Source organism: Anas platyrhynchos, chromosome 3 (genome assembly GCF_047663525.1).
Source record: "Anas platyrhynchos isolate ZD024472 breed Pekin duck chromosome 3, IASCAAS_PekinDuck_T2T, whole genome shotgun sequence".
NCBI classification, from domain to species: domain Eukaryota; kingdom Metazoa; phylum Chordata; class Aves; order Anseriformes; family Anatidae; genus Anas; species Anas platyrhynchos.
This window is the reverse complement of record NC_092589.1, coordinates 6,624,746-6,651,998: the sequence shown is the minus strand read 5'-3', so window position 1 is coordinate 6,651,998 and position 27,253 is coordinate 6,624,746. Positions and strand designations below refer to the sequence as shown.

The 27,253-nt window shown below is 38.0% G+C and overlaps 1 protein-coding gene across 2 annotated transcripts; it reads right to left on the bottom strand.

Moving 5' to 3' along the window:
- Positions 1-1,755: 1,755 nt before the first annotated feature.
- Positions 1,756-26,131, bottom strand: SANBR (SANT and BTB domain regulator of CSR). Of its 2 annotated transcripts, none has more exons than XM_027453284.3 (22): positions 25,994-26,131; positions 25,562-25,737; positions 23,255-23,420; positions 21,423-21,609; positions 18,211-18,304; positions 16,947-17,185; positions 16,050-16,108; positions 15,041-15,201; positions 14,070-14,156; positions 13,850-13,960; positions 11,715-11,838; positions 11,081-11,233; positions 10,284-10,429; positions 9,842-9,941; positions 8,737-8,769; positions 7,677-7,776; positions 6,549-6,643; positions 6,410-6,438; positions 6,239-6,312; positions 5,131-5,219; positions 4,650-4,741; positions 1,756-3,768 (listed from the first exon to the last, which is right to left on the bottom strand). In XM_027453284.3, exons 3-22 carry the CDS (start codon positions 23,402-23,404, stop codon positions 3,732-3,734), a joined length of 2,160 nt encoding a protein of 719 aa, XP_027309085.3. In that variant the 5' UTR covers positions 23,405-23,420; positions 25,562-25,737; positions 25,994-26,131; the 3' UTR covers positions 1,756-3,731. The 2 variants fall into 2 exon arrangements, with proteins under 2 accessions (XP_027309085.3, XP_027309086.3); XM_027453285.3 differs by having other exon boundaries at positions 6,549-6,640.
- Positions 26,132-27,253: the final 1,122 nt, after the last annotated feature.

Genomic DNA, 27,253 nt, shown 5'->3' with positions numbered 1-27,253 from the left:
CAATGCAAAAAACAATTTAAGTTCAAGGTCACATACAGGTAGGCATAGAATTAAAACTACTGCTCAGATGTAGCTCGGTGCTGTTTCCAATCTTTACAAGCTGCAATAGATGCTTAGCTGAGATGGTCTTAGTCAAAGGCTGCCATGCAAGATGCTTCCTTCAGCTCAGTAATTGTTTTCTGCCATCAACACCCCAAGCTCAAAGAGAGGCATCGTAACAGTGCCCTCACCATCTATGTCTCATAATGGTCAATCCCTGAAAAAAGTGGAGATGAAGATCATTTGTCCTCTAGAGGTGATAGTATCTAAAACACAACTAGAATGTATCAGCCCAGCCACCAGCTACGTCTCTGAGGAATGTTAAGTGCTGAACACACGGGACACAACAACGGGAAGCAGTGGGATGCACACTTGTACCACACCAGACTACAAATGACAGGCACCTATCGAGGGCTGTGCAGGCGTGTGCAGTCCTCCCCAAACCCAGGGCCAACTTTCAACACCAGGCACCACCGACCAAATTACCATCCAAAGCCCTTGCTACTCCCAGACAAGAGGGGATAGTGCAGTCCCGTGCAACTTGTGTCTGTTGATTTTGCTTTCAAACTGGCTGATGGTTTCATCGTGATGAAATCATGATGCTCAGGGACAGGAAGAGAGAGCAACCTTAGGGACACAGCCATTCTGCGCTGCAACTTGACCTCAAGTCCGGACAAGCCTTTGGCTGGTTTGTGTTTGTTTGTTTTAAACTCATCCAGGGACAGCCAAGTGAGAATTCAACAGTATACGTTTTCCTGCTGTAAGATGAATAAAGTGCAGTCTCCCTTACTTCCTAATTATAAAAAAAAATAGAGAAACTCTCTGGCTGCAATTCAGAACACAGTGGTACAGTTCATAAAGATTAGATTTCACCAAGAATTAGCTGCAGAAGGAGTGGCTTCAGTATTTGTCTATGTATGCTGCTATCTTGGACACCAAGAATACCTTAAGGCTTCACATTTGCCAAGTATGGAATGGGAAGTGCCAAAAGGAGCAAGGAACTTCACCTAATTGTTCAAGCAAGTATCGCATAAAAAGGAGCAATTCTGCAATGTAACGTAGTATGTCTGTACACTCAACAAGAACATGAAGAAATGTTTAAAAAAAAACAATTCCCTTCTCGCAAAAATAAGCATCCTTTCAGTTACGTCAAATACGCTCATGTCTATTCACTTACCAGGGCAACTATATGTCCATATTTCTTTTAACATGTACTCTTCTTCTCTTGGAGCCATTACTGTGGCTAAATTTAATGTTCTGGCCCTTTCTCCAAAATTTCGAGCCATGTTTCTGTATTGCAGCCATACATATAGAGGACATACATACAGCAAGTTCTAAAAGCAGAGTAATGAAAACTAATCCTATTCACAGATTTGTCAGACTGTTTAAAAGGTATTATTGGCACTGTGGCAGTGGGAAGCAAACTTAAATATGTTTTTAGCATAGCTTAGTTTGGCTTTTTGCATACTTGGGTCATTTGCAGGGTACCTCACTCAGGAACTTTTAATCCAGCTTCAAAACTCAATGCAGATAAAAATACTTTCAAGTTCTCATAGATTTGGGACAGTTCAGCCTTCATCCATATTCCGATGTTGACAGATAAAAAGCCTGTATCATGAAGCTGCAATTTAATCACAAATACACAAGCATGATTGACGTCATAAAAAAAATCATGTACTTATTTATTTCTTGTAAGTATCCATAAAAAACACACACTTCTTAAATCAGTAACTTTTATTTCCATTAAACCAAGACAATTTTCAAAATTAATACAAGATAAAAATTCAAGGTGGTAGGCAAGGGGGGAAAAAAGACCGCATATCATGTATGCTATTGTTATATGCTCAAAAATACTTTTGAATATAACAATACTGGCACATAAAATTAGCTTTTTCCCCACAAAACAAAACCAGAAGGATTTTCCCTCCTTTTCTAGTCAGTAGTTTTAAGAAAACAACACACACACACATGCAGCCTGCAACTTTTATGGCAAAGTTCACTATTTGGAATAATCCTCTATCAGAAGCTACAGTATTGTAGCAAAACCCTTGTTCTGTTAATTATTTTTTTATTCAGTGGATTTTAAATACTTTCTCTTTCAGCATACAACAATCAGTCTTTCAATGTTTATTATAATGGCCTAAAGCTGCAGTACTACTTGCAAACAGACCTGAGGCATTAGTAAAGCCTTACTTCCTTAAATACAGGTCAAAGCCACTGAAATGCACAGTTTTGCCCGTTAGTTTCATTTGGGCTCTGAATTTGCGTTGGACAAAACACATAATAAACATTCATTTTTAATTTATTAAAAAATCTTCCACATTGAAAGCAATATTTTCAAGTATTGCTATCATAGTCTTCTAATGCCTACTGAAAATTCTCAAGAAACAAGACAAACAAAAAGGCCTGAGTGGAGAGAAGAGTGCATTTCAATGATGATCTCCCTCTCCTTGTCCCACCCTGTCCTTCCCCCCAGGATCTTGCAGACTTAAAATTACACCAAACTCACTTTTTTTTTTTGTTTTGTTTTTTTACAGCTGTGGTCCAGAATAAACTTTCCCTGAGCGCTCTTTCTACCTGTTTCAAAAAAGTCAGAATGTGTTTACTTGAATTCAGCCATTATTATTGCCATTATTGCCATTTTCTTTGCTCATATATGAATTATTTTCTAGGCAACTTATTTCATTTTGGTAGCCCTAGATTTGACATATACACAAACTTGTATTCTATTGCTCCAAATACGGAACTTGAAAGTGCATCTGACTTCTAAACAGTGTTATTGAGGCAGGTTTCAGATAGAAACTAGACCCAAAATATCTATATGCACAAATTGTCCTAATGATTCCTCTCATTTGAAGATGGCTAATTAATAACTTATCTGCTAGGTAATTTAGTGGTAAGGCAAAGAGACGGAACTGCTTTGCCTCCTAAGGTCTGGACATCAGACGGGAACAAAACATTGTATTGTGCAAGAGGAATCAGGTATGATATAGAAATAAGAATTAATTTCACATGCAAGTAAAGCAAGTGTTCCACATGCAAGATGAGATACTGCATCACCACAGTATTTCAATAATCTTCAGAGGTCTAGTCTCCACCTGATACCCACCTTCACATCAATGGGAATTGTGTGGCTATACAGAAGGAAGCCTCAGAACTGCATTAAACTGCTTAAACTAATCTAAGTCACAGCTACTGTATTGTCACTGACTTTAAATGCAAATCCCCAGAAGACTGACCTAAAACATACTATCAAATGCAACATAAATATACATATATATATTTTAGCAGTATTAACACTGCTGACTGTACTCAGAATTCAGTAGTCTTGCTTTTTCCTTTTTACTATTTCTATCATACCAAAAGAAATATTTGTCTTCCTCATAAATAAAGTTAGTTGAATAAGTTAACTTTGTATGTTTATAAAATATTTTCTATGCAACTCAACACAATAGCCTAAAAAGCAATTAAATTTAAATATAAGAAATAGTATATTTACAATTGAAATAAGTACAGACCTTATTGGACTTGCATTCATTTATCACACAAAATAATTTACAAAGTGAAAAGTAATAAATAAGTCACTGCTTATCAAGTCAAAGCTTTTGGAGATACGCATTCTCCGTATATCAAAGTGCCATATAGCTTCAGGAAGCAGTGAAGTATTCCAGCTACAGTTTTTCCATAAATCCTTATGTTGGACGGCCTTGACCAAAACGGGATTTTGACCTGGATTAGGAGCACATAAGAAACATATGTGGGTTATTACAGCTCAAGTTTCTGTTTGCTTATTATGAAGTAGCTCTCTGGTCAGTATTTATTTGAAGTTGTTTTCATGTTAGTGTGTTCTGAGAGAAGGAGGAAAAACATCTCACAGTTTGAGAAAGCTGTCTCTCTGCCAATATACCTGCAGCTACAAACTGCATTCAAACAAAGAACTGTAATGTTAAACTGTAACGCTATTCAAAGAACTGTAATGTCAAATAACTTCTTTTGCATCACTACGGGCACCTGCATTCTTTGGACAGAAATAAGACCTGCAAGAAATTCCTCTGATAAGATATTTGAAGCATCCAGCACATCTTTTTAAGTCTGTCAACAGCTTCATTATAAGGTTTAGCTTCAGAGACTCACCTACTGACCAAGTTATGACCAGTTCTAGGCTCTAAAACCAGTTTGCCAGCACCTCACTTAATTTTTCTTTCATCCTTTTGAGGTGTAGATGACCAATATATAGTAATGAACATTTTTTTTTAATTGTTTTTTTTGGTTGGTTGGTTTTTTTTGGAAGGAGGCCAGAGGATGGGCTAAAGAATCTTGACTAACAATGTTACACTTCACTACAATTTCAACAAAATGTATATTGAAAGAACAGCAAGTCTTCCAACATAAAAGCAGTTCTTCCAGCACAGGCACAAGTGTTTCACTCTCTTAGCTGTAGTTTACTTTGATGAAGGAAGCTTTCACATCATATATGGTTAACCTGCCAGAAGGGATGTTGATGCAAAAAAGTGTATGAAATGAAGCATGATTAATTTAAACAATTTCCACCCCCCACAGCCTCCCCAGAGATCCCTGTTCTGCATTTTCATTTTATTTTAATATCTTACCTGGCATTCTTCTCAGCATTGATTTGTCGGGTACTGACATGCGCTGAGGCCTTTATCTGAGCTTCAAGTCTAGAATAAATACCTCCTGCATACTGGAATGCATAAAAAAAAAAAGTTGTGACATTATCTCAGTTTAATCAGTGACTTTTCATAAAAATCATTAATATTTAGGAGAACTTATGGCCTAATTTCTTTGCCACAACCGAGTACCAAAACCTTTTAAACCCATCCTGTTTTCCACATCCAGTTTTTAAAGTCAGTGAAGGCTGAAAATGTTTATTTAACTGCTTTGCCAAAACAAGAAAACAACCAACCTACAAAAAACAAAACCAAAAATCCTCCACCCATGCTTACAAGAAAATGAAAATCAATCAAATTCAGTGCTCCATGTTAGTAAATGAGAAGATAGTATTTTCAATTTTGTCACATGTTTTTGTTACTAAGGACCACTTTAATTCTGTAAACACAGGAAAAGACTTACTTCTTTGCTGTCTTTTGATTTGATTCGATCAAGGTCTCCCAGTCTCATTTTTATTAAGTGCCCTGTAATCTCAGACATTCTTCTCTGATCTGTCAGAAAAAGAATATTTAGAACAGGTTTTTCTTGCTGCTGAAGACAAAGAGAAGAACTACACACACTTCAGTGATATCCTATTTGCAAAAATAATACTCTTTCTTTTCAGCTCATACAAAAACCTCGAGCAACCAAAATTCTCGATCTTAATGAATAATCTAGCTTCAGTAGTATTCTTGGCAGATACCAGAATCAGCCTGAGGAATTACACTGAGATAAAAAAAAACTACAGAAAGGGTTTTGAGGCAGAGATTTTCAAAACAGCAGTAATGCACAAAAATCTCAGGAGATATTAAAAAAGAATAAACAAATAACTTTAAGTATTTTTAGTCAGAAAGACTGGGAAGGAGATGCAAGTAAATGTTTATCTCTACTTATTTGCCCAGACAACAAATGGTACAGGGATGCAAGAAAAAATATTTGCATTCTTGCCAAGTCACCATATGACACCACATAACCTACAGAGATTACACATGAGAAACTACAAAACAAAGCACCCTAGCATACACTTGGAATATTTTTTTCTTTTTCTCCTGCGAACTTGGAACTCTTTTCCAATATTTTTAGTCAGAAGTTTCAATGTTGCCCATTTATTTTTCAGCCTTTGTGCAAGACTCCAATTTAGTTTTACATGGTGGATTTTATTTCAATTTTCCTGCTACAGAGATTTTTCTCCTGTAGAATATATGAGATTGCTAATAAACACCAATCAAATCCTGAAGTAATATTTTTAGGAGTTCCTAGCTGTATGAATATTTTTGTACAGTTTGGAAGAATCTGAGATTGCTGTGTAGTTTGGATAGAGGTGATTACTAACAGCTAGCCTAGTTGAAGTGTGTTCTCTTCCAAATGAGGAAGAACTATGAAAAAAACAACCCTTATAGCTGAGATTAAATTCAAGCTAAAGCTCTCTAAATTGTCATATTTCGAGAAAATTAGCCATTTCTTATGTAAAAGAATAATTTTCTTTGCATAATATTAAGATTACAAAAGCTAGACTCATGCAAGAACGGACCATCTTCTCTTTGAGCATCTTGATTGAATCTTAGTGACCTGGAGGCATCCCATTTGTTCTGCTGCATACTCACGCTGATTAGAAAAGAAAGATGCACAGAACATTATCAGTAACAGTTTACAGAAAGCAACGTACTACAGTAAGTTCTCAAGGACTTTGAGAACTACTTACATGAAAGGAGATGCATCTCGGGAACTTGACTATCAAAGAAATAAAAATACATTAAGTATATTTTAACATCATGTCCAAGACTTAAGTAAAATCCTCATTATTCAACTCAGAGAGGCTGACTTCACAGCTCTGATTTTACCTTCTCAGATGCCTTCTCCTTTTTCTGAATACTAGGTGAAGAAAGCACTTTCTTTGGGTGCTTGTAGAATTTCTTTAATTTCTCCTTTCTCCCTGCTAATTGAAAAAATAAAAATCTACTGACTGACACAATCACAGATATTTGGAATTTCACAACTATGCTGCTACAAAAGGACTTTTCTCCCCTATTCCTTTACAGGGAAAGTAAACAAACAGGTAATTTTCTCTTTCTTTGTCAGTGGTATGGACATGGTAATACACACAGATTACTCAAATGCTTTTCCATTAGAAGCGTGCATTATTTGAACACATATTTGAAATAAACGGTAATGACACATAACTGAACAAGTTTTCTCTTGTAAATTAAAAAGTAAGTACACATACAAACTGCATCTCTGACCATATTAAATTAATCAACAAACTGAGTGATATCAGACAAAACAACTTAGAAGTCAAACTATAAATCTTCATGCAATTTTTTTTTAAAATAAATTAAATGAACTTGTACACTCCTATTCTTTCAAGTTAAGACAAAAATAAAAACGAAGTGCCTCGGATCAAGTGGCTCATTATTAATGTGGAAAGGAAAAGCTGTTGGTTTTTTTTTTTTGGCTTTCCACATTCCTAAACCCCTTATCATAATTAAAACAACAACAAAAAAAATGAAAATCATTTTAGCTTATACAGAGCTTATCTTTAATGCAGACAAAGTTCTAGCCACACCCACTAGTCCTTTCATAGTGTCATATAATCACAACAGTATTAAAAAACAAAGGCATGTAGGAAGTATAGCTATGTAGCCACTGCATTTTTTCCAACATTTATCTAGTCAAAACTTCAAAACAGTCTAAACAGTAGATAGGCCTTCCTGCAAAATATGCCCTTGATCAACTTCGAGGACATCTAGAATGTGAGTAGTTGCCACTTCCCTTGTTTGCCAATATTTTTGATGACAATTAGCAATAGGGTAATTTATACCTAAACAAAGAAAAACTAGAAATAAAATTGAAATAATATTTTTACTTAAAAAATTCCTAATGTTTAGAGCTCCTATACAGAAGAATTCTGCTGTCTTGAGTCTTTATTTCTAAAATTCCAGAAAGGTTGAATATACACACTATTGTTATACCTGTTTTCCTGCATACTTCTTCTTCATCCCCCACTTCATCCTCAGTGATCTCTGAGCCAGTGGTATACTCCTCTTCTTCAGATAACAATGACTGCTGTTTCTAAAAGTGCCACAGATTATAGGCGAGGCTTGATTCCTAATTAATGATACATCAAATCTGTCCCAGAGGAGTTGCTTTCAAATCTAACTCCACATCTTAGTGATGTAACTACGTGCAAAGTTAAATTGTTCCCAAATGTTGAGAAAGTAATTTCAGATCTTTGCTTAGAATGTTTTGGCAAACTTTTTTATTATATTTCTCCCAAGTGGTCAAACATTCTAAGAAGTTTCGCAGAGAGGCTGTAGTCTCTCCATCTTCAGAGATAACCAATATTTGTCTGGGTACGGGCAAAGTGATAAAGCTTTGAAGTTGAGTCTAACTTTAAAGTCGGCCCTGGTTTGCAAGTGAGATGAAATATCTAAGATGACCACTAGAAATCTCTTCCCAGCCTGTATCATTGCATGATTCTGCATTTAGCATCCAAAATATTGTTGGATATATTATTTCTATTTAATAAGAAAATTAAAGCTTTGATAGCAAATATCTGAGATAGCCACGTAGCCATAAAATATAGTAAAATACAAGATTTCTTAGGGTTTTACTGAGGCTTGCTATATCCTGAAACTGCTGAGATACTCAGTAATTAAGTAATAGAGCATGCATGTTGCAGCACACTACGAATACATCATTTGGATACATACATCTCAGACAAACCAAAGAGACAGGCACTAAAAACTCTGTTTTTGAAGATTTACATTTCTGTCTGCCTAATGACCTACTAGGCTGCTGGTCTATTGCTATCATTTATAAGAATTTTAAAAGGAAATGTTAATTTTTATTCAGGCTAACGTAGCACTTCACACATACTTATAATCTATAATGTAACCTCCACATTACCACAAAAGAAAATAAAACTTTTGTCTAAATTAGTAAGCAAATAAGATTAAAAAAAGCAAAGCTAGTTTTCTGCCATGGCAGAAGTGCAAATGCCTGAAAATGTGAACAAAACATTTTACTAACCAGTTGTAAAGTCCAGTTCTTCAGAGAAAGAAACTGTAGTAACAAAAAGAAGAGATATAAGTTAAAGAATTAATTATGATTAGAAGGAAAAAAAAAAAAGTGAGTAGAATCCCCAAAACAACATGCTAAAAGTAACAGCAATCCACCTTGGTAGCTCCTGGAAAATCTACTTTCATTTTTAGCTTTATATTTTGCTGGAATGACTAATTGGACAAATAAATTGTAAACTATTAATCAATTAAACACGGTGAATTCAGAGTCATGTTTTAATTTGTCTAACCTTAGCTTAAAAATATTTATATGTGTTTGTATTACGAAAAAACAGTCCAGGGCTGGGTGGCTGTTGCGCACCAGATCATTACGGAGTTAAGATTTTAGTTTCCTGCATTTGTTGCTGGAGAGCTACTGACACTGTTTGAACTTCTTATGCTATCAGCAGCATCACGCTACCATCAGGATCATTGAGTTACCAGAAGTTCCATAACGGGTGCAGATGCAAAAACTTATCTTTGCATGAAAGATCTCTTTAAAAGAGAGGTAGTACTATAAACAGTCTACACAAATTTGGCATTGAAAGTATCTCTTTTGATATGACATAGAAACATAAATGAATCATAGCTCTGAAAAGTACTATGTACTGGGAAGTAAATGCCTTGGAAATAAACAAGCAAACAAAAAAAGCAGATTATTGGACTTCATTTATATGGATTTATAAAAGACACAGGGACATATGTACCCAGATATGCATCAGTAGACAAATGAAGGTGGCAATAAATAAACTTTGCCACCAGATGTATTGTAGAATATGACTGGTTCCTTAAATACCATTGGGCTATAAACAGGCTGCAAAGCTCAGACACCCAGAGAATTATTTCTGCTTTACAGAAATATTTCTGGCAGAGTTGGTAAATGTTTCACTTTTTAATCAACTAGGCATTTTATATCTTCACTAGCCTATGCTATCCTGCAGTGCTCAGTGGTGCACCTTTTCCTCTATCAATGTATTTTATTTATTTATTAAGGTTATTTAATGAATTCTTCAAAGTACCCTTGTAAGGCTCTTTGTTATTGGAAAGACTGTGAAAAAACATTAGCAGTCACTCACAGCATTGACTTCTCCAGTTTTGGGGCCCCACGGTGTATTTGGCTCTACGAGTACGTCACATTCAATGCCTTTTTCATCACAGAGCCCAATGCCAGAGTCACTTAGAGAAACACATGAAACAAAACTATATTATTTTTCTATTTCACAACTTAGAACCAGTCTCTCTGTACTCATCAAAAGAAAAACGCTCCCAGATCGCCCACATAATATTTTGCTAACAATCCATTAAAATATAAATAAAGATAGGAATGAATGGTTATGGAGATTGAATGACTACACATCTACTTGAAATGTAAAAGGCAACAGTATTTGTTCTTCTCTTTCCAATTAAGTTACCTTTAGAAAGTGCCCTGTCACCCATGTAAAAACAGAGAGATTAAATTCAACATGAACACACGAAGTGTTCAAGGCTAAGATATCAGTAACAATGCGATGTTCTTACCTATTCTCATCCTTAGTGAAAGGAACAACAATAACGTCTCTATGATGGAGCAAATCATTCAGTATTTTAGTAGTCTGAGATGATAAATCATCCTCATCTTCATTTCCTGAGGGCGAGCCGACCATGTGATCCCTCACTTGACAGCCCTGTGATACATACACGTCAGAGAAATGAGTTAATGGGAAGAACTGATTTCGGTAAATACAATACAAAAAATTAGCTTTCTAAAAACATTTTGTCTATAAACTCAGAAGTTTTCTCAGGATGTAAACCATACAGATGAGGTTTTAATTCTAGAGGTGACATTGATTCTGCTCTTGCTAAAGTTAACAAACTTCTAGAAGCAGAGATTCTGAGAAGTAAAGCATAATTCACTATGTAGGAAAAACAATATTTAGAGAACTGTTTCATTTTCAATTTTAGCATTAAACAGTCAAATGTATAAAGACAAAAGGGAACAGATGGATATCCCTTGCTTGCACTACACATGCTGTTATAGAAATGGAAAGAAATAAAAAAAAGCTTTGCTGGGATTACTGCAGTGCCCTCTCCTCCAGACCCATGCTCCACCCTGCCAGCCAGGGAATGCTGCTATCCTTGGATGGTTCTCAGATCAAGACACTAAAACAGGACGGAGACTGATTTCAGGGGTCAGTCCTCATCCTACCCTGCAGCAAGTCTGCAGGATACCGCAACAATTTACAATCCTTATTTTGGAAAAGATTTATTTTTATAACATATTCCACATTCCTCCCCCTTTGTTATGCTGTTTTAAAAGTGAGCTAGTATTTAAGTACCTTTGGGAGGGTAGTAGGATCAAATCGAAGCACTTTTTGGTTACAACAGGGATATACTCCTGTCCCAGTTGAGCCCAGAGCACTTGCTACACCTGGATAAAGAACTGGCTGTGGATGGTACTGGCAATGGGAGAATTCAGTACACAGGAAACACTACATCAGAATAAAAAGAGACATAATGAGAGATGAGGTTACTTATGGAAGTTAATTTTGCACTACAAGGAATGCATATCAAAATTTATTGCCGCGCCCCAAAGTGCAAACACTCAATAACCCATAGGAAGACTATTTCACTCACTAAAACCTGAGCAGCCAGAGAATAAACATTTTAATTTAGTCTTGTTTTGCATTTAGTGGCCAGAACAAAAGGAAAAGGGAAAGTGATGGAAAAAATAGTACTTGAAAGTCAAGAACCACAGCATCTGTTACTTCCACAATGCAAACAATCATCTCTCCCACTCAAAATAAATAATTAAATAAATAAATAATCACTGGAAGCCAGTTGGTGACAAAACCAACAGGCCAAAAGGAAGGAAGGAATAGATTTTCTGACCTGTTTTGATCTCTGCCTCACCCCCAAACCTCACCCACAATAAACCAGCTATCAAACAAGTGAAAATGAAAACAGACTAACTTGATTACATCTTGAGCAGGTCAACCAATTGACAGTCCCCCAGAGACGCCAATAAACATCACGCCAAGATTTTAATTCTTCATGAAGGCCAATTAAGTACTCATGGACTTCCCAGGTTTTATCTCTGAAAAAGCAGAATGTCAGGTTGTAGACAAAGTCAATAAAACTGTTTTGATCAAGCCACCAGAAAGGTGAATTGGCGAAGGAGCAGAACACCACATCTTCCACTGGTGGAAATCCTACAGAAGAGTTCAGGACAGGAAGGATGATGAATTTAATGAATCATTAAATTCAGACCATGATAGAAATGTGTGCGTTCTTTCACAACATCCTAAGCATACTAACAACAAAGAATTACAGCTTGCTTCCTCTCGAGCTCCGCATATTGCAAATATATAAGATAAGATAAATATTGAGCCCTTGGAAATCAGGAGAACCATGAAACAAAAGAAGAACAATATGCAGAGTAGAAGGAATTGAAATATGCACATGCAAACAAGTTCAATGAAATTGCCGTTTTCTTACGTAGAATAATAATGTTGTACAACAGAAGCAAAGTCCTGTCATTCTACTTTATTTGATTTAAAAGCCAACAGAGTATATATACTTCTAGGCACCTGCAATGCAACAGCAATTAGTCAGTTAGTAATTAAAGCTTGACAACAGGAGACTTTTGTTTGTTTGTTTTTTATGAACACCTGTGTCTGAGACTTCTGGTCTTAAAAATAGCGCACATTACAGCCTTTGTTCCTTCTAAGTGATAAAATGACAAACACCTCTTCATAATTCAAAAGAGAATACACAACCAGCACTGGTGCGTTATCCTCAGAAGGAGCAGATACTGTATTCTCACAATTTTAAGCCTGTCCTGAGCTATTTTTTATTATATGTACATCTGACCTAGACTAACAAAGCAGTGGTTCCAACTGGGAATTAGCTCTAGGTACCACTGGAAGACCAATACATATAAAACTAATTTTAAATCGTTAAAGAGAGGTTTGTATTAGATCATAAGCCTGAATTTATCAGTGGCCAACACCACCTCATCTAAGGAATAATAAAAGGACTCTGTGTAGAGAAGCATTTGCAAGTACTACAATAATTAGAACTTAAATAATTCTCTGAATAACTTTAAAAATCTGAATTTTTTAATAATACAGCTACAAACTGCATATCAGCTACATAGTCAGCTTCAATAATACAGTTAATGAATTTTAAGTGGCTAATCACCAATTATTTTAACATGTCAGGACAGGATAACAGATTCAGTTCTGTTTAGACTGGTAGGTAGAACTTAATCAAAACCTTGTGGAAGGTAACACTAGATGAATGCATTTTCTTGGGAGCTGACACTGAACCATATTTTGGTTGTTCTGAATCAAATAGATACGTAGAGAAAGGCCTCCCGTTATTAATTTCCTACTGTCTTCCTTAAAGGGGGTATGTGAGAAGGAAGGGAAAACTGCAGTGCGTCGTGCACTGACATTCAGTAAGAAGAGAATCCAACTGTTTACAAACATGGCTCAAAGAGACAGAAGTCAATTAAACATTTGTGTCAAATGAACAAGGCACAGATGCAGAACAGGTCCTGGAAGTTCCTTGGACAAATACTTTAGAACAGAAGAACAACTGGCAATGTTTATTTATAATAGTTTTGAAGCAGGCTGATTATTTGATTTGACAGTATAAAGTCAGCCTAGAATATAATCTTCAACATTCCTTTGCTTGCAGAGATGGAGCTACCATTCCATAATAAGCCCTGTAGTAAAACAGCCTTTAATTCAATTTGTCAAATCAGCTCCTTATATCTTAAGAACAATTAGCTGAAACAATTAACTGAGTATTTTCTGTGTAAAGCAGTACAACCCAAAATAGCCCTCCCAGTAATCATGCCTGGAGTTTTTCCATATTGCAGCAGCTGCACTGATGAATGAATTTCAGATCATCATACTCTCCCTCAACTCTTCCCCTCCCCTCCCAGTACTGCAAAAATTTAAACAATTCACTGTTCTATATGTATCCTTCATTTCATTTTGCAATGCAAGTATCTGATAATTCCTAAACATGTAGCATTTTGTAAAACCAGATAACATCATTTAGCTGAAGAAAAAAAAAAAAACATATATATTCACTACCTTATATGTACAAAGACAATATTCCCATGTTGATCTATGTTGATTTTTCCTGGGACACATGGAATTCTCCTTTCAGTTTCTTTAGTTAGCAGCTTTTTACATAAACAGCATCTAGATTTAAAAATAAAAATAGAAGACAAAATATTGGATTAAGAGCAATTATAGGGACTGCCCTTGCAATTGAAGTAGTAACAAAAAAAAAAAAAAAAAAAGACCACACCTGTATAATGTTGCAGCGCTTCCCCGAGAATCTGGATTTACGTACTCTGGATCAAATAGTCTCTCAATCTTCTTGCAGAACAGTTTACTATTAACGACAGCAACACAGCTTACCCATTAGAAAAAAATGTTTTATGTATACTGAGACTAAGAGTTATATTCTAACGATTTACTTTACGATAAGTCACTGTGTTTCTTTCAGAATCCAGCTTTTAATGTGATTTTGCTTTAAAATAATCTGTTTAGATAATCGGTTCCTGGCCTAGTCATCTCTAGTCATCATTTTTATTATGACGTGAAGAAAGAGATCCCTTAAATTTTTCCCCCTCTATTATATTGTTCGACAATTTAAGCTGCCGGCTTCTACCCTGCCTAGAAGACCTTTACTATGAATCTACACTTAATTTCAGCTTTTGAAGTTGTAATGCCATCATTCCTATTGATTAAAAGAAGTTTTAACTTCATTCTTCCTTTTCTGTCAGTCTGCCTTCCAATAACTCCAATAACTGACCCTTCTCTTTATGCTGACTAAGCCTGAGTCCTTCTGTATGCTTTCTAAAATAGTACTCAATCACAACTCTTCAGGATTCCAGCCACCCTAAATTTTACGTCCAAACAACATAGTTCACAGATTGCTGAAAACAAACTGTAAGAATTAGAAGCATGTCATGTCATGGTTCCTCACTCTAATCCTGGCTTTCACATGAGAATTCATGAATAATTCGTCCATGTCACACTCCTAGTGGGACCTTTGTCTTCAGCTTGCCTCATGTAAAAACCTCTCCTTTTGCTTGTAATTTTAATAAAAAATTCTGAAGTCACTTCACCATGTTCTATGATGAAGATATGTTATATGAGAATATAAATTGTACATACAGGATTCCAAACTTCACAGTGTGTCATATAATGATCCAAAAAATGATCCAAAAGCCCTATAGCACTTCAGTAATGTATTACAGGGCAAAAAGTTACCTTTTGAATTTATCTCTCTTGTCCTTCAGCTCTTCCACTTCATTGTGCGTGAAGAGATCAGCAATATTTGTGACAAGGTTAACATTGATACAATTCATATTACATGGTGTGGCTACAATAGCATTCATATTTTTGTGGCAATAATGAATACATTTTTCTACCTAGGAAAAACAGAAACATTAAAAGTAATTTTAAAGAATTCTAAACAAAGCAATCTCAAAAGATGCACTAATTACTTCAAACTGTTGTAGGTTTTTGTTTGGTTCTTGTTTTTTTGTTTTGTTTCGTTTTTTAGAAAGCATCTAGTGTTTTAGAAAACTATTTCAGTTCTACCCAAAAACAAAAAGCAAGTCTCAGATTTGTTTAAAAGAGACTATGAATTAACTTGACTGAGTCCATTTGTGTTCTCCTCCTAGAAAAAGGCTTCTACAGGAATCTGGAAAACAACTCCACAAATGTTTTGCCTTCAGTAAGCAGTACCTCGCCATGGCTTGCAAAAGAGAACCATTATACATCAGCATCACCTGGATCTCAGTATTAAACAGCTAAATTTGCTATGTATTAAATTGTAGGTCGCCCTAATGACAGAACTTGACAAACATTTTAACAAACAAGTCAATAGGCAGAGCTGAAGGAGAACCAGATCCTAAGCTATGGAAGTTTTTTGTGTAAGGACACAAAATAGGAGATATTCACTGATTTAGCAATCTTTTTAATAAAACCTGTCAAAAAGACAGATTCTGACATTACTTGAATCAGTCATCGGAAGACAAATCCAGGATTTCACTATAACATTTAGAAATAGCTTACTCTGTACGTTTTCTGCATCCCTATTGAGATTCTGCAAATTTTAGATTACTGCCTTGAATAAGAAAGGTGGCAAAATCTTTAAAAGGCCCTCATTGCATCTGTCATCATCTGTTTACATAACAGCAGAAGTACAACAAACAAGTTGTTAAACACAGACTAACTGTACTCTTATGGCACAGAATCCTTTCTTAATACTTACTAATGAATCCATCTTCAAAAACTCAGAAGAAATAAGAATTGATATGACATTTGCTGGTTCTAGAAGGCAAAAAGAAAGTTTTTTTTCCATTAATTCTTCTGGTAATTTCACATTGCATCCCTCCCGCTACACATTTCGCATCTCTTTTAAATATTATTTTTTAGAACAATCAACTCATTATTCCACCTTCTAGTACGTAAAGCCTTGGTTTATCATCTAGGTGGCCAGAGCACAACAATCTGGAATTTATAAAGACTGGAACAAGTGCCTTCACAGGAATACAGTGACTAAACGATTACAAGCAAGATAAACGTCCATCGCTAGCCACCGTACCCAGATGAAGTTTTGCTCAATGTAACCTCTGCTTTTCAAGCTTTAACACTATTCTAGCTTTGTTTATATTTAAAAATAATAGATTAAATAGATCAGATAAATCATAGATATAATCACAGATTAAAAACTTGTCTCAAACTTATAAAGTTATTCTGCTGTTGTATAAGATTGCATTGATATTTTAGAAAGTATTGCACCTGTACAGATAGGGAGCAGAAGGGAAACAAACCAAAACCTAATACAATTGTTACTGTTCTATAACTACCACTCTATTCTTGTTCAGAAGATGTCTGAAGAACCTTAATTAAAGCCACCAGATCCCAAACTGCCAGACCTTTTTCACTGTTTAAGCTATCCTCGAAAATGCCAGTGTTAAGGAATCAGAGACATCTGCTATAATGATCAATGAATCTTCTGTCGTAACACTTTTCTAACAAATGAAAAACGTTGGTACAACAGAAACAAGAGACGAGCTGAACTGTAGCAAAAACTTTAACCTTCCATTAGTACAGACCATAACAAACCTGCAACAAATGCTCTACACACTGTTTGTTTTTTTTTTACCTAGAGTGGGCATATCATTAGCTTCGCAATCTTTGGTGTTCCTTTTAACATATCTTATCAACCAGTCAAAGATGTGAACATCACAGTGCACGGAAATGTCCACCTCCTCCCAGCGCTGGGCATCCACTGACAGATATTCAGCAAAGTATTTCATTTCTGATATCAAAAGGTCTCGAGGACAAACAAAATCTTCTTTGAGGTTTTTTGCTTCATCACACACATGTATCACCATGTTTGGCCTCAAAGGAAAGCAAGCCACAAAACAAATTAGGACCATAAGTACACATAAGGACCAATTAGAATGATAAAACTCCAAGACTTCATCTCCAAATCACAAGCACACATTGCAAAACTGATGTCTCTAACAGATTTTTATTAACAGAAGCAAAACAAATTGCAGTTATTAAATATTAATGCAGAGTACTGTCAGACACCAGGTGAAAAACACAAATGCACATCCTCTGACAAAATCACTGCCATTTACCATTTCAAGGACTGGAGAAAAAAGATTGAGCTCAAGCCTCTGATTTTTGTCTCCAATTTGTTATGGGGTACTACCTGAATTACATAAAGAACTTATTTCTTCTCCCTTTTTTATTTTCTTGAAAAGACAGGCATAAACATATGCCTAACTTACTGAAGCACAGAAGGACAATAAGAACATACAACAGCAATTTTCATCAGTGGAAATTAAAACTCTTTTGACTATGTCTTAAGTAAAAGCTAGAATCAGTAAACACTGTCTCCACAGAAAAATCTCTAACCTTACGCTTGAATCAAACACGTTTTTCTAGGCGTACTTGCTTGGTACAGAAAACATGTGATGTGCATGGCTATTTGAGTTAGTAGTAAAATCACTCACTTGCACTTTTCATTTACAGTTTTATTTTCCTTCTCCCACATGAACAGAACAAACCTATGTTCACAGGGTTTTTTTAATATATATTTAATGTTATTAAGCATCAGTCTTGACTTACTCCTTTTTAAAATTAGGCTCTGGTTCCCATTCTCACCACAGCAGCGATCAGTCATTCAGAGGAACACTATGGACAGATTCCTACATAAGCTATCCCTACTGCACATTTGAAGATCTCAAACCAACATCTAACATTTCTGTTGCAAGAAAAGGTTTCAAAATTTCTTATAGCATTTCTTAGGATGTTCCTAGCTGTGTTCTTTGTGATAGAAGAATTGTGAGAGAACTTTAGACATCTTTCTGTCAGCTCTGTAAACCCCTAGGTAACGAACGCAAAGATCTTCTTACCCTTGGCTTTCGTCAGCGTTTTCTCCACTGTTATGCACAGGACCTTTCTCAGATTCTGATGAACAATTCCTTGCAGAGGTTGTGCTGGGCCTTCCTTAAGTGTAAGGAAAAAAAGGCTGCATTAGATCAAAAATGCCTGACCTTTTCCTTTTTGTTATCTCGAAGCACAGCTGTCGTAACAGAGCAATGTTACGTAACCAGCAATAGATTTGTGCTACCATAAGGGTTGCTAGATAAGCCAAGTTCCTGCCCTGAATGCCATAAAACAGCAACATAGATCAGCAACATTGCTGGGTTGCCCAGACACTTGGCTGGAAACCCAAATCAATCCTGTCTGAATACAGAGCAATGAGATTCGTGCAAAGTCTTCAGCATTTGTTTCTGAGCATAGAATCCAGCCTTCAGCTCTCCTCATCTGCTTTGTGGGATGTGGGTCTTAAGACTCTGCCACATCAAAACTTCTGTGTTCATGCAGCTTTGCTGCCAGGATATGACTACTTGAGATTAACTCCACCTCTTAACCACACTTCTTTTAGCTCTGAAAATAAGCTGCTTCCAAACTAACTCACAGAAATCTTTATAGATGTGTTTTTGCTAAGTTTTAAGTGTGTGGCTTTAAGCAGCCAACTGCCCGAAGCTATGCTCCTAAAATGCAGACCAAATCCTTCTCATCCTAGAACTACATCACGCAGCTTATTTCAGCCGAGCTTTAATTCTGACAGGTTTTTGTCACAAACACACTAAAAGCAGTGGAACGTGCACACAAAACCTGGTGAAGGCCAGAAGGTCTAGACGTCAAACCCACTGGGTCCTGGATCAAGGGTTAAGACAACACCAGCATTCAGACATTGAGTAACTGTTCCTACTGTGATGAACGGATCCCTACTCTCAGATTTCTAGTGAACAGGCTCCAGAAGCACCTTCTCTCTCTCTTGTGCAGTGGAAGAGGCTGTACTCTTCCAAAAATACCTAAAATAGACCTTCTCATCCTGTGGCTACATTACAATAGCAGAGTGACAGCAGAAATGATCTGGAAACTCTGTATAGTTCAGAACACAGCAGTTACGCGTTTCAGGAAAGCAGTTATCACATCAAAGGCCAAAGAAACAAAACTTTCTCCAAAGATACGGCCTAAGGTCTTGCTTGGCCAAGCCTCAGTAAGGCCATAATTGAAGAAAGGCAGTTAATAAAACGGGAACATTTACTGGACAGACCCTAGGAGAACCTTGGAAAGGCCCGAGTCAGCCACAGCCTTCAGTGCAGCCATTCCACAGCCAAGGCAGGAGTCCTAAGTTTTGAACGCAAGGTAAGGTAAATGTTTTAAAGGCAAGGCCTGTGGAAAAAATGACATAGAAGAGTTCTGTCTGCAAATATTAAGAAATGTATTTTGGCCACATGGAAGTTATTTACCGAAGAAAAGGAAATAACTCTGACAAGAATATGCAACAGAGCCAAACTAACAGAGCTTTGCCACACATTTCCTATATTTTTTTTCTTCTTTCAGTAAAGATGTTTCAAATTCTGAAAGCTAGTAACAGATATCTTGAGTAAAACTGTCTTATGTGCTTGTTTACTGCCATAATACTTATTTAGAAGGACTTAGCAGCAGTTTGCTTTAAAATTAGCTAATAATAAGTAAGTTTTCACACCTCGAATAATAGCATAATCCAACTCAAAAAAAATTTGATTACTTTTTCGTGTCTACAAACAAATCCAAACAGGCCCCAAATTTTTGATCTTAAAAAAGGTGCAGATATGAGTAAATACACTAGGAAGTAATTGATGAAAAAACATAAATTTACAAAGAGACTTTTTTCAAATCCTTAATTCTGAAATATACTAGTACCTCACAAATGTTAAGAGAGTGAGTTCACTACAAGCCTGTGAGAAAAAGATTAATTACCCTAATTTCATATTAGCTAGTTATGTATAAACAGAGAAAAATATTTATCCAAAGTCACACAGGAAACATGTTAGAAAACAGAAATCATCTCATGCTAGGATCTTATAGTAGGAAACACTGGGGTACTGTATTAATACTTATTACATGTATTAAAGTGTTAAAAAGAAAACATGCAGTAATTGTCTAAAGAGCTCTGTGAGCAGAGTTAGCTTGTTAACTGCCTACTGGGAAGCTACTAATCTTCTAAGTAGCCACCCGTGGGTGCAAGAAGTATTTATTCCACATAATGCATTTAACAAGTACAAAACTGAAAGCTGATGAAAGCATTTTTGGTCTACCTACTCCATATACAGTTTCCATGTCATTGCGAGATGAATTAAAAACATTTTATTCATTCTGCAGCCAAGGTCAAAGAGCTGTTTTTCTTCTGCAAAAATAAGTGACCAGAAAGCTGCAACAGTGAAAGATGCCATAACAAAGAACATTTTAACACTTCACCGTCTCCTAAATTTGCACCACAGAAATGGTTTACTCATTACTGCAATGAAGCAAAATTTGTCATGCAACACATTTGCCAAGTCCTACGAGGTGCTGAAAACATCTCAGAGTATAATGAAATCCAGAGGATAACTATCATACAGTTAATTAAAACTCCACATAGTAGAGGTACTTAAGGAGATATTTAATTTTATTTCAATCACTACACAACTATTAGGGTTGGTCCTGTTCTGTCAAAGCATTCCTGGGACACATCATTGACTTAAGGCACATTGTATGTCGCTGCAAGACAGCATCAAAAAGTGACTAGAATATGCTCCCAGCTCCTGTGTAGCTTTCTTGCCACCAAACAATTGGCAAGTTTGCTGGGAGAGGAAAGTCTGACCTTGAGGGATCATCATCTCAGTTTTCCACACCTTTTCTGCACACAGCTTTCATGTTATTTGAATAACACAGCTTATTGTGTTTGCAAGCAGCTGTAGGTTTAACAATGCCAACACGGGATACAAAACAGAAGAGTAATTCCTCTCCTTACCAAAAATGCTGAACAGAAGGATCTAGCATACAGATTTATGCACTCCTGCATATCATGCCCTTTGAAAGGGCAAATTATCAAAAATACCCAAACAAATTAACACTGCCTCGACACAAACTGTAAGAGACTGCACGTATGTATTATACGTATGCTTAATTATTCTCTTGCAAAGGCAAAAAGTTCTGTTCCTGGGTGGTCTCACCACTCCAGACAGAAAAGCATGCACATTCGGATCATAACAAAATGCAATATATTTCAGAAGGACTAAAAACATACCAGTTATTGTAATGGAATCCTGCCCAATAGCAGGCTCCTGAAACTCTGTCTGTGTATTGAGCAAGGAGGATTTGATGTACGTGGCTAAAGTTTCCACAGGATTCCCACCAGCAGCCATCAGGGGATTATACTGGTTGTCAACGGGTGAACTTCCACTGCTTTTTAGTTCATCAAACCTTTTTGCACACTGTCACAAGATTAAATGATAGGACAATGAAGCAGTAGCTTTCAGTACATTTTTAATAACTATAATTTGAGGTAGATATTGCATTTCATATTTGCTTGTTTACATGAACAGTTTGATCATGCTGATATTAGACTTATAACGCCTCCTACTTCGTGGTATCAGAAAAGCACATAAGCACACAATAAGATTTGCCATAATTAAACAGTAACAGAATAAAGTAAGGTGGCACCTGTTTCAACCTTTACATCCTTAAGGCCTGTGATTTTAAACCAGATCTTCAAAAGGGAAGTTAAAGGAGAGTTTAAAGTCTCTTTTTGTAGCTAGTCCTTCTACCACAAACACTGTCAAATACAAGTGGCTATAATTGCTTCATAAGTATTACTCTTGCCCTTTATGATTTCCACTCTGGACACATGGAACTGGCGATTTCCTCTGCACTGTTATCAACTCTCCACTCCTTGTTTTGATGAACAAGGAAGTCTTCACATTTCGCAATTCCGTAACTCACAAGGACAGAGATGGGTTTGGTTCTGCAGAATCCTGTGCACAGGTAACTTACACGTACCTGTAAATCTGCTTAATTCCACAGGCAACTCTCCTGTGAACACAACTCTTCAGGCCAGATACGTACTAATCAATCACATTATCTTAGTTAACATAGGGAGAGATGTCACTAATATTTTTGTAATTATTTTGTTTGCTTAAGGTGCATGGGACTGCCTGCAAATTGAAAGCTAAATGGGAGACACCCTCCTGCCCCCTAGTGCTTTGCTGAACACTTGAAAGGCAGAAACCTTCCACACAAGCTTCTACTCCCAATCGTTCACTTTGATATTCTAAATAGAAGGTTACAGTGATGCCCACGAGCAATGCTACAAATGTCAGCTGACACATTTGATTAAGTTTATAAGAAAGCAAAGACTGTTGGCTTGTTTTTTTCTAGCTTCACTGAATCACAAGGGCAAAAGTCATTTTACTCTTTTAGCTCACTTTCCCTCATAACTCAAAAAAAAAATAAATCAATTTTTAAATAAAGAAAACAATTTCACATGGTAATTCAGCAGCCCAAAGAAATTAAGTATAGAGAGGTACTAGGTTCTTCCAAATCCTATTCCAACCAAAGAAAGAACAGTCCACATCACGTAGGACCAAGGAAGAAAGGCAATTGCTCTCCTTCACACTAAGATCTGTAACTCTTATTTCCTTAGAGTTAGAATATCATTCACAGAAAAATATCAGGTGTGCTAGTAAGGCCACGAGAAGCTACAGGAGGGTAGTAGGTACTGCCATCCTTTCCATTAAAATAATCTTAACTATGCATTTTGAAACATCATAGTTGTTTGTGTTTTTTTTTTCTTCTAAATCTGTTTTCAGTTTTTACTTTCCATTGATTTTTATTCTGCATCAGTTTTAATGAAATAAAATACGGACTGTATATCTTAATTCCAATGTTCAAGTTTTGTAAACAAAAATATTTTTTCTATCTACTGCACATTCAACATTTTCAGTTCTTGTAATTATATATTACTTAAAAACAAAACAAACAAAAAAAAAAAACTTAACTTCAATTCCCCTCCCTCCCCAAAGTTTTCTTCTTCATAAAGTACTACTTAGAGTAGACAGATACTTGTATTAGTAAACTCACCTCCTTGGATGTATATCCTGGAACGAGCCTTGCCACGCTGTCCCAGTTGATAGGCTGGGGAACACCGATTAGGGAGCACAGGATCATATCCAAAACCATTTGGTTATTGTCATAGGGAAAGTTATTGTTTTCTGAAAATCCACGACTCATCTTTGGCTGCTTAAGCCTAGAAGAGAAAAAGTTGTTAGCGAGTCTGCCTGCATCGTTTGCCAAAGCTTTATCTAAGTCACCCGCAACACTCCCCAAGTTCCGATGGGAAATATTTGCCACAGCACTACAGGCACGTCCTAATGCTCTCAGGTTTGTGTTTCATGTTTTCACATTCCAATTCTTTGGGGGGAAGGAGCAGACGTGCAGAACATATCAAACCCAGCTCAACTGCAGCAGGAATTACCTTTGAATTGCTTCATCGCAGAGGAACGGAAAAATTGCACATAAAATTGTTGAGTATTAAGAAAAAAAGGGGAGAAAGGGGTGAGGAGAGGCTGTGAACCGTAGCTCCAAGTGGGACATGCTTCTGGAAGTGACACTTTTTAGAACAAAGGGAAGTAAATCATTATAGCAAACTGTTTGGTTTTTATCCCACATGTCAGCTGACCACTTTGCCTGTAGAGATGGAAATGTCTAGCCAATGTGACTAAACAGAAGACATGCCCAAACCTCCACCACAGTCCAACATATTACCATGATTATTACCAAATTTTTTTTCCACAAATTACCACAGAGCAGTAAACTGAAGGCTCTGAGAGCTGTTGGTATTTGATTGTTTGGGGGATACACTACCACAGCTACCTCCCCCTTCTACAGCTTTGAAAGGGACCCATCCCGTGTCTGCTTCCACGGGGGATTCACACCACTGAGCCCTCCGATACGAAGCAGGGCCTCCTGCAATTCTGGAATAAACAGCCAAAGCCACAGGGGGGCTCCTAAATTTAAGTTTATTTGCACTTAAATACATTTTTCTGTTCTCCAAACTTTCTACTTCCATCTCTTCTTGTTCTGCCTATCTGTTTTATAAACCAGACTCCCACTGTAGAGGAAATTATATGGGGAACTCAGGGAAACCAATAAAGCCTCAAAGCACAACACGGGGCTGTCTCTCAGCTCTCATCCTGAGCACCTCAGTTTTGAGTTGTCCTGAAACATTCAGGACACCCAGCCGGGATTATCAGGGCCAAGCAACCTCATTCCTCCAGTTTCAAGTTGAGCACTGGACCAAACACCAGTACAAAGCGTATGAAGTCAATAGTGAATGCTTTACAAATGCAGTCCTCCCAGTTTGAAGGAAAAACAAACAAATATCTTTATTTAGTTATTTAAATGCATACTATGTATAGTACCAGGGAGCAGAGTAAAAGTTGAAAGCGCTGTCCTAGCATACACAGGGAGAAAACTGCTCGCATTAATCAGGGCTTCCACACTCAACTAGCACCCAGCCAGAGAGCTTAATAAGGACTCAGAAAGCACTGTAGACCTTTTCTGAAGCACCTTACCCAGATCACATAAATAAGAGGACCTACAGGTCACATGCAGAAATTTGACTTTTGTTGTAGAAAGCAAGGACTATAAGGAATTTCAGGGAAAATGCACCCGGATCATAGCAGATTTAACTAATTGCTTGTTACCAGAAGACTACTACAGGTAGGTATTTCTCTTGCATCACTTTCCATGCAACTAAGAGACAATTAAAACATAAAAATATAATTGATTTTGCTTCTGATTGAAGAAATCACTCCAGCATTATTTTAGTTTATTAGTAGAAATAGAATTCAGAATAGCAGCTAACTGTAAGCTTTCATCCTCTCAAAAGAACAGCTATATGAAACCATCAGGGAAAAAAAAAAAAAAAAAAGAGAACATGCTAAAATAATACTTAGGTTTCAGATATTTGTGAGATTTAAACACAACAAACAAAACACAGAAGAGGGCACCAGGTTAAAGAGCTTCATTTTAGGAAGACGAGCCAATCTGATAAAAAGTCCTAGCACTTCAGCAATCCCATCTAAATGAAATCTTTTGCAAAGCATGCCAAGTAGCCAGTTTTTAAGCACAAAGGTCCTTCCCAGACAGGATGGGCCCAATCCTTCCAGGAAAGATAGATGCCACTTTGAGGTAAAGGTAGATGAGTGCCTACATTCACTGAGCCCTTACACTCATCCTGACTGAAGTGCCAAGTGGTGGCAACGTGGTAATTTGGTGATGGAAACTTGTCTAGCGAGTCAGATAGATATAGATATGTTATATATACATGTAACACAGACAGATAGCAGCGTTAGTTGCAATTAAGGCACTGAATATGTATAATACCTGCTGTTATGGGAAGGAATGACCAGGTAAGGACGGCTCAGCACCGGTGGAAGCCCTGTGCGGATATAATATGCAGCCCAGCTCCTGTGCTGCCTGATCTGCGAGGTGCAGCTGGTTCAGAGCAGGCTCAGACGAGGTGAGGAGTGATGGAGCGCTAGGATCCTCACAAAACACACCTGGTGAGAGAAAAATCACTCGTAACGCCGCTTGTTCCCTAAGCTCTGACCACCGTGTGACTGTATCAGGTAACCAAAGAAAGAAGCGCAGCTCCCCTGTAAGAGCTCACACTGTAAAGGAGACAACGCAGCAGGCTCTGAGCCTCGCGCTATAGAAGCTTTAATAAAGGATTTAAGCCGAATCAGCCGCCGCGGACGCTGAGGCGCTGTGGCAGGTACCACAGCCCGCCAGCCCCGCCTCACAGCGCGCACCCACCTGTGCCGGGCGGCACACGACGCACCCCAGGAGCCGCCAGGAGCCGCGTGCTGCCGCCCTTCCCCCGGCCGTGCCGTGCAGCGCCGCGGGGTGCCCGCGCAGCCCGTCACGGAGCCGCCCCCCTGCAGCCGCCCGCTGCGGAGCGGCCCCGCGCACCCGGCGGCTCCTCAGCACCAAGGCGGGAGCCGCCCCGGCCCCGCTCCCTGTCACGGCCGCCCGCCAATCAGCGCCGCCCGAGCGGGGAAGCCCCGCCCCCTCCCGCGGCGGAGAGCCAATAGGGAGGCCGGGTGGGGCGCGGCGCGCTCGCTGCGGCGCTCCCCGCCCCGCCCCGCCCGGCCCCGCCTTGTCGCAGTGCAGCGGCGGCGCCCGCCTCGCGCGCGGCGTCCGGTCGCCTGGCAACACGCGGCCGCGTGAGGCGCGCGCGGGCTGAGGGGAGCGGGGCGGCGGCCGCCGCAAAATGGCGGCCGGGGCGTGGCAACGGGCGGCTCCTTAACGCCTGGGCGGGCAACGCCGCTTGGGAGTTAACCTCTGCGCCCAGCCAGCAAGGCAGCTTTTTTTTTTTTTTTCGTATTAAAAGAAAATGTATTTGGAAAAAAAGAAAGATTCACTAAGTCAAATTTTACCCCTTGGACAGTTGAAAGCCTATGTCTGTTCAGTTACCAATAATTCAAAGGTAGCTGCGCACATTGAAGTGCTTTCATTTCTAAAATAAATCCTAAAGCTTGCCTTTGATAGCATAACAAGTGTCATTTGCCCCATGTTTTTTCTTCACTTACTTCAAAACTAACAAAGCCTTAATACCACGAAGTAGTATTAAAAACATCTGACGTTATTACTGACACCACGCCATGCTTGTGTCAATAAAACTGGACGTTGAAGTGCATTTGTTTCTGGGAGAGATTATCCAGCTGCCGCTTAAAGGCGGTGTGCCCACAGAATGGGGGCAGCAGCACCGTCACCCCAGGCCTGCTTCAAATCATCCTGCAAAAGAACCACTCCCAGCAGGCTAAGGGGGAAAAAAAGTGCATGGTCAGCACCTTGGACACAACGCAATTACTGCCTGTCGTCACGGTGTGAGAGTGTTGGCAAACCCCAACGCACGGCCACACCTGCATGGATGAAAAAAAATAAAGGGAGCTACTTAAAAAGTATCTGTGTTTTGGAAAATAAATGCAGTTCCCCTCCTATCACCAACAGGAATATTCATTCCTACAACAGCAGTGGTGTGTCAAGGAAGTCATGGTGTTGGTTACTGACTTT

Excerpts from the sequence above, each read along its gene's own strand:
- SANBR (XM_027453284.3), bottom strand. The coding sequence starts at position 23,404 with ATGAGTCGTGGATTTTCAGAAAACAATAACTTTCCCTATGACAATAAC. Across the intron at positions 11,839-13,849 it reads ATTGTCTTTGTACATATAAG|AGATAAAACCTGGGAAGTCC; the intron begins GTAGTGAATATA and ends CTGCTTTTTCAG. Across the intron at positions 7,777-8,736 it reads AGAACTGGACTTTACAACTG|AAACAGCAGTCATTGTTATC; the intron begins GTTAGTAAAATG and ends TGGCACTTTTAG.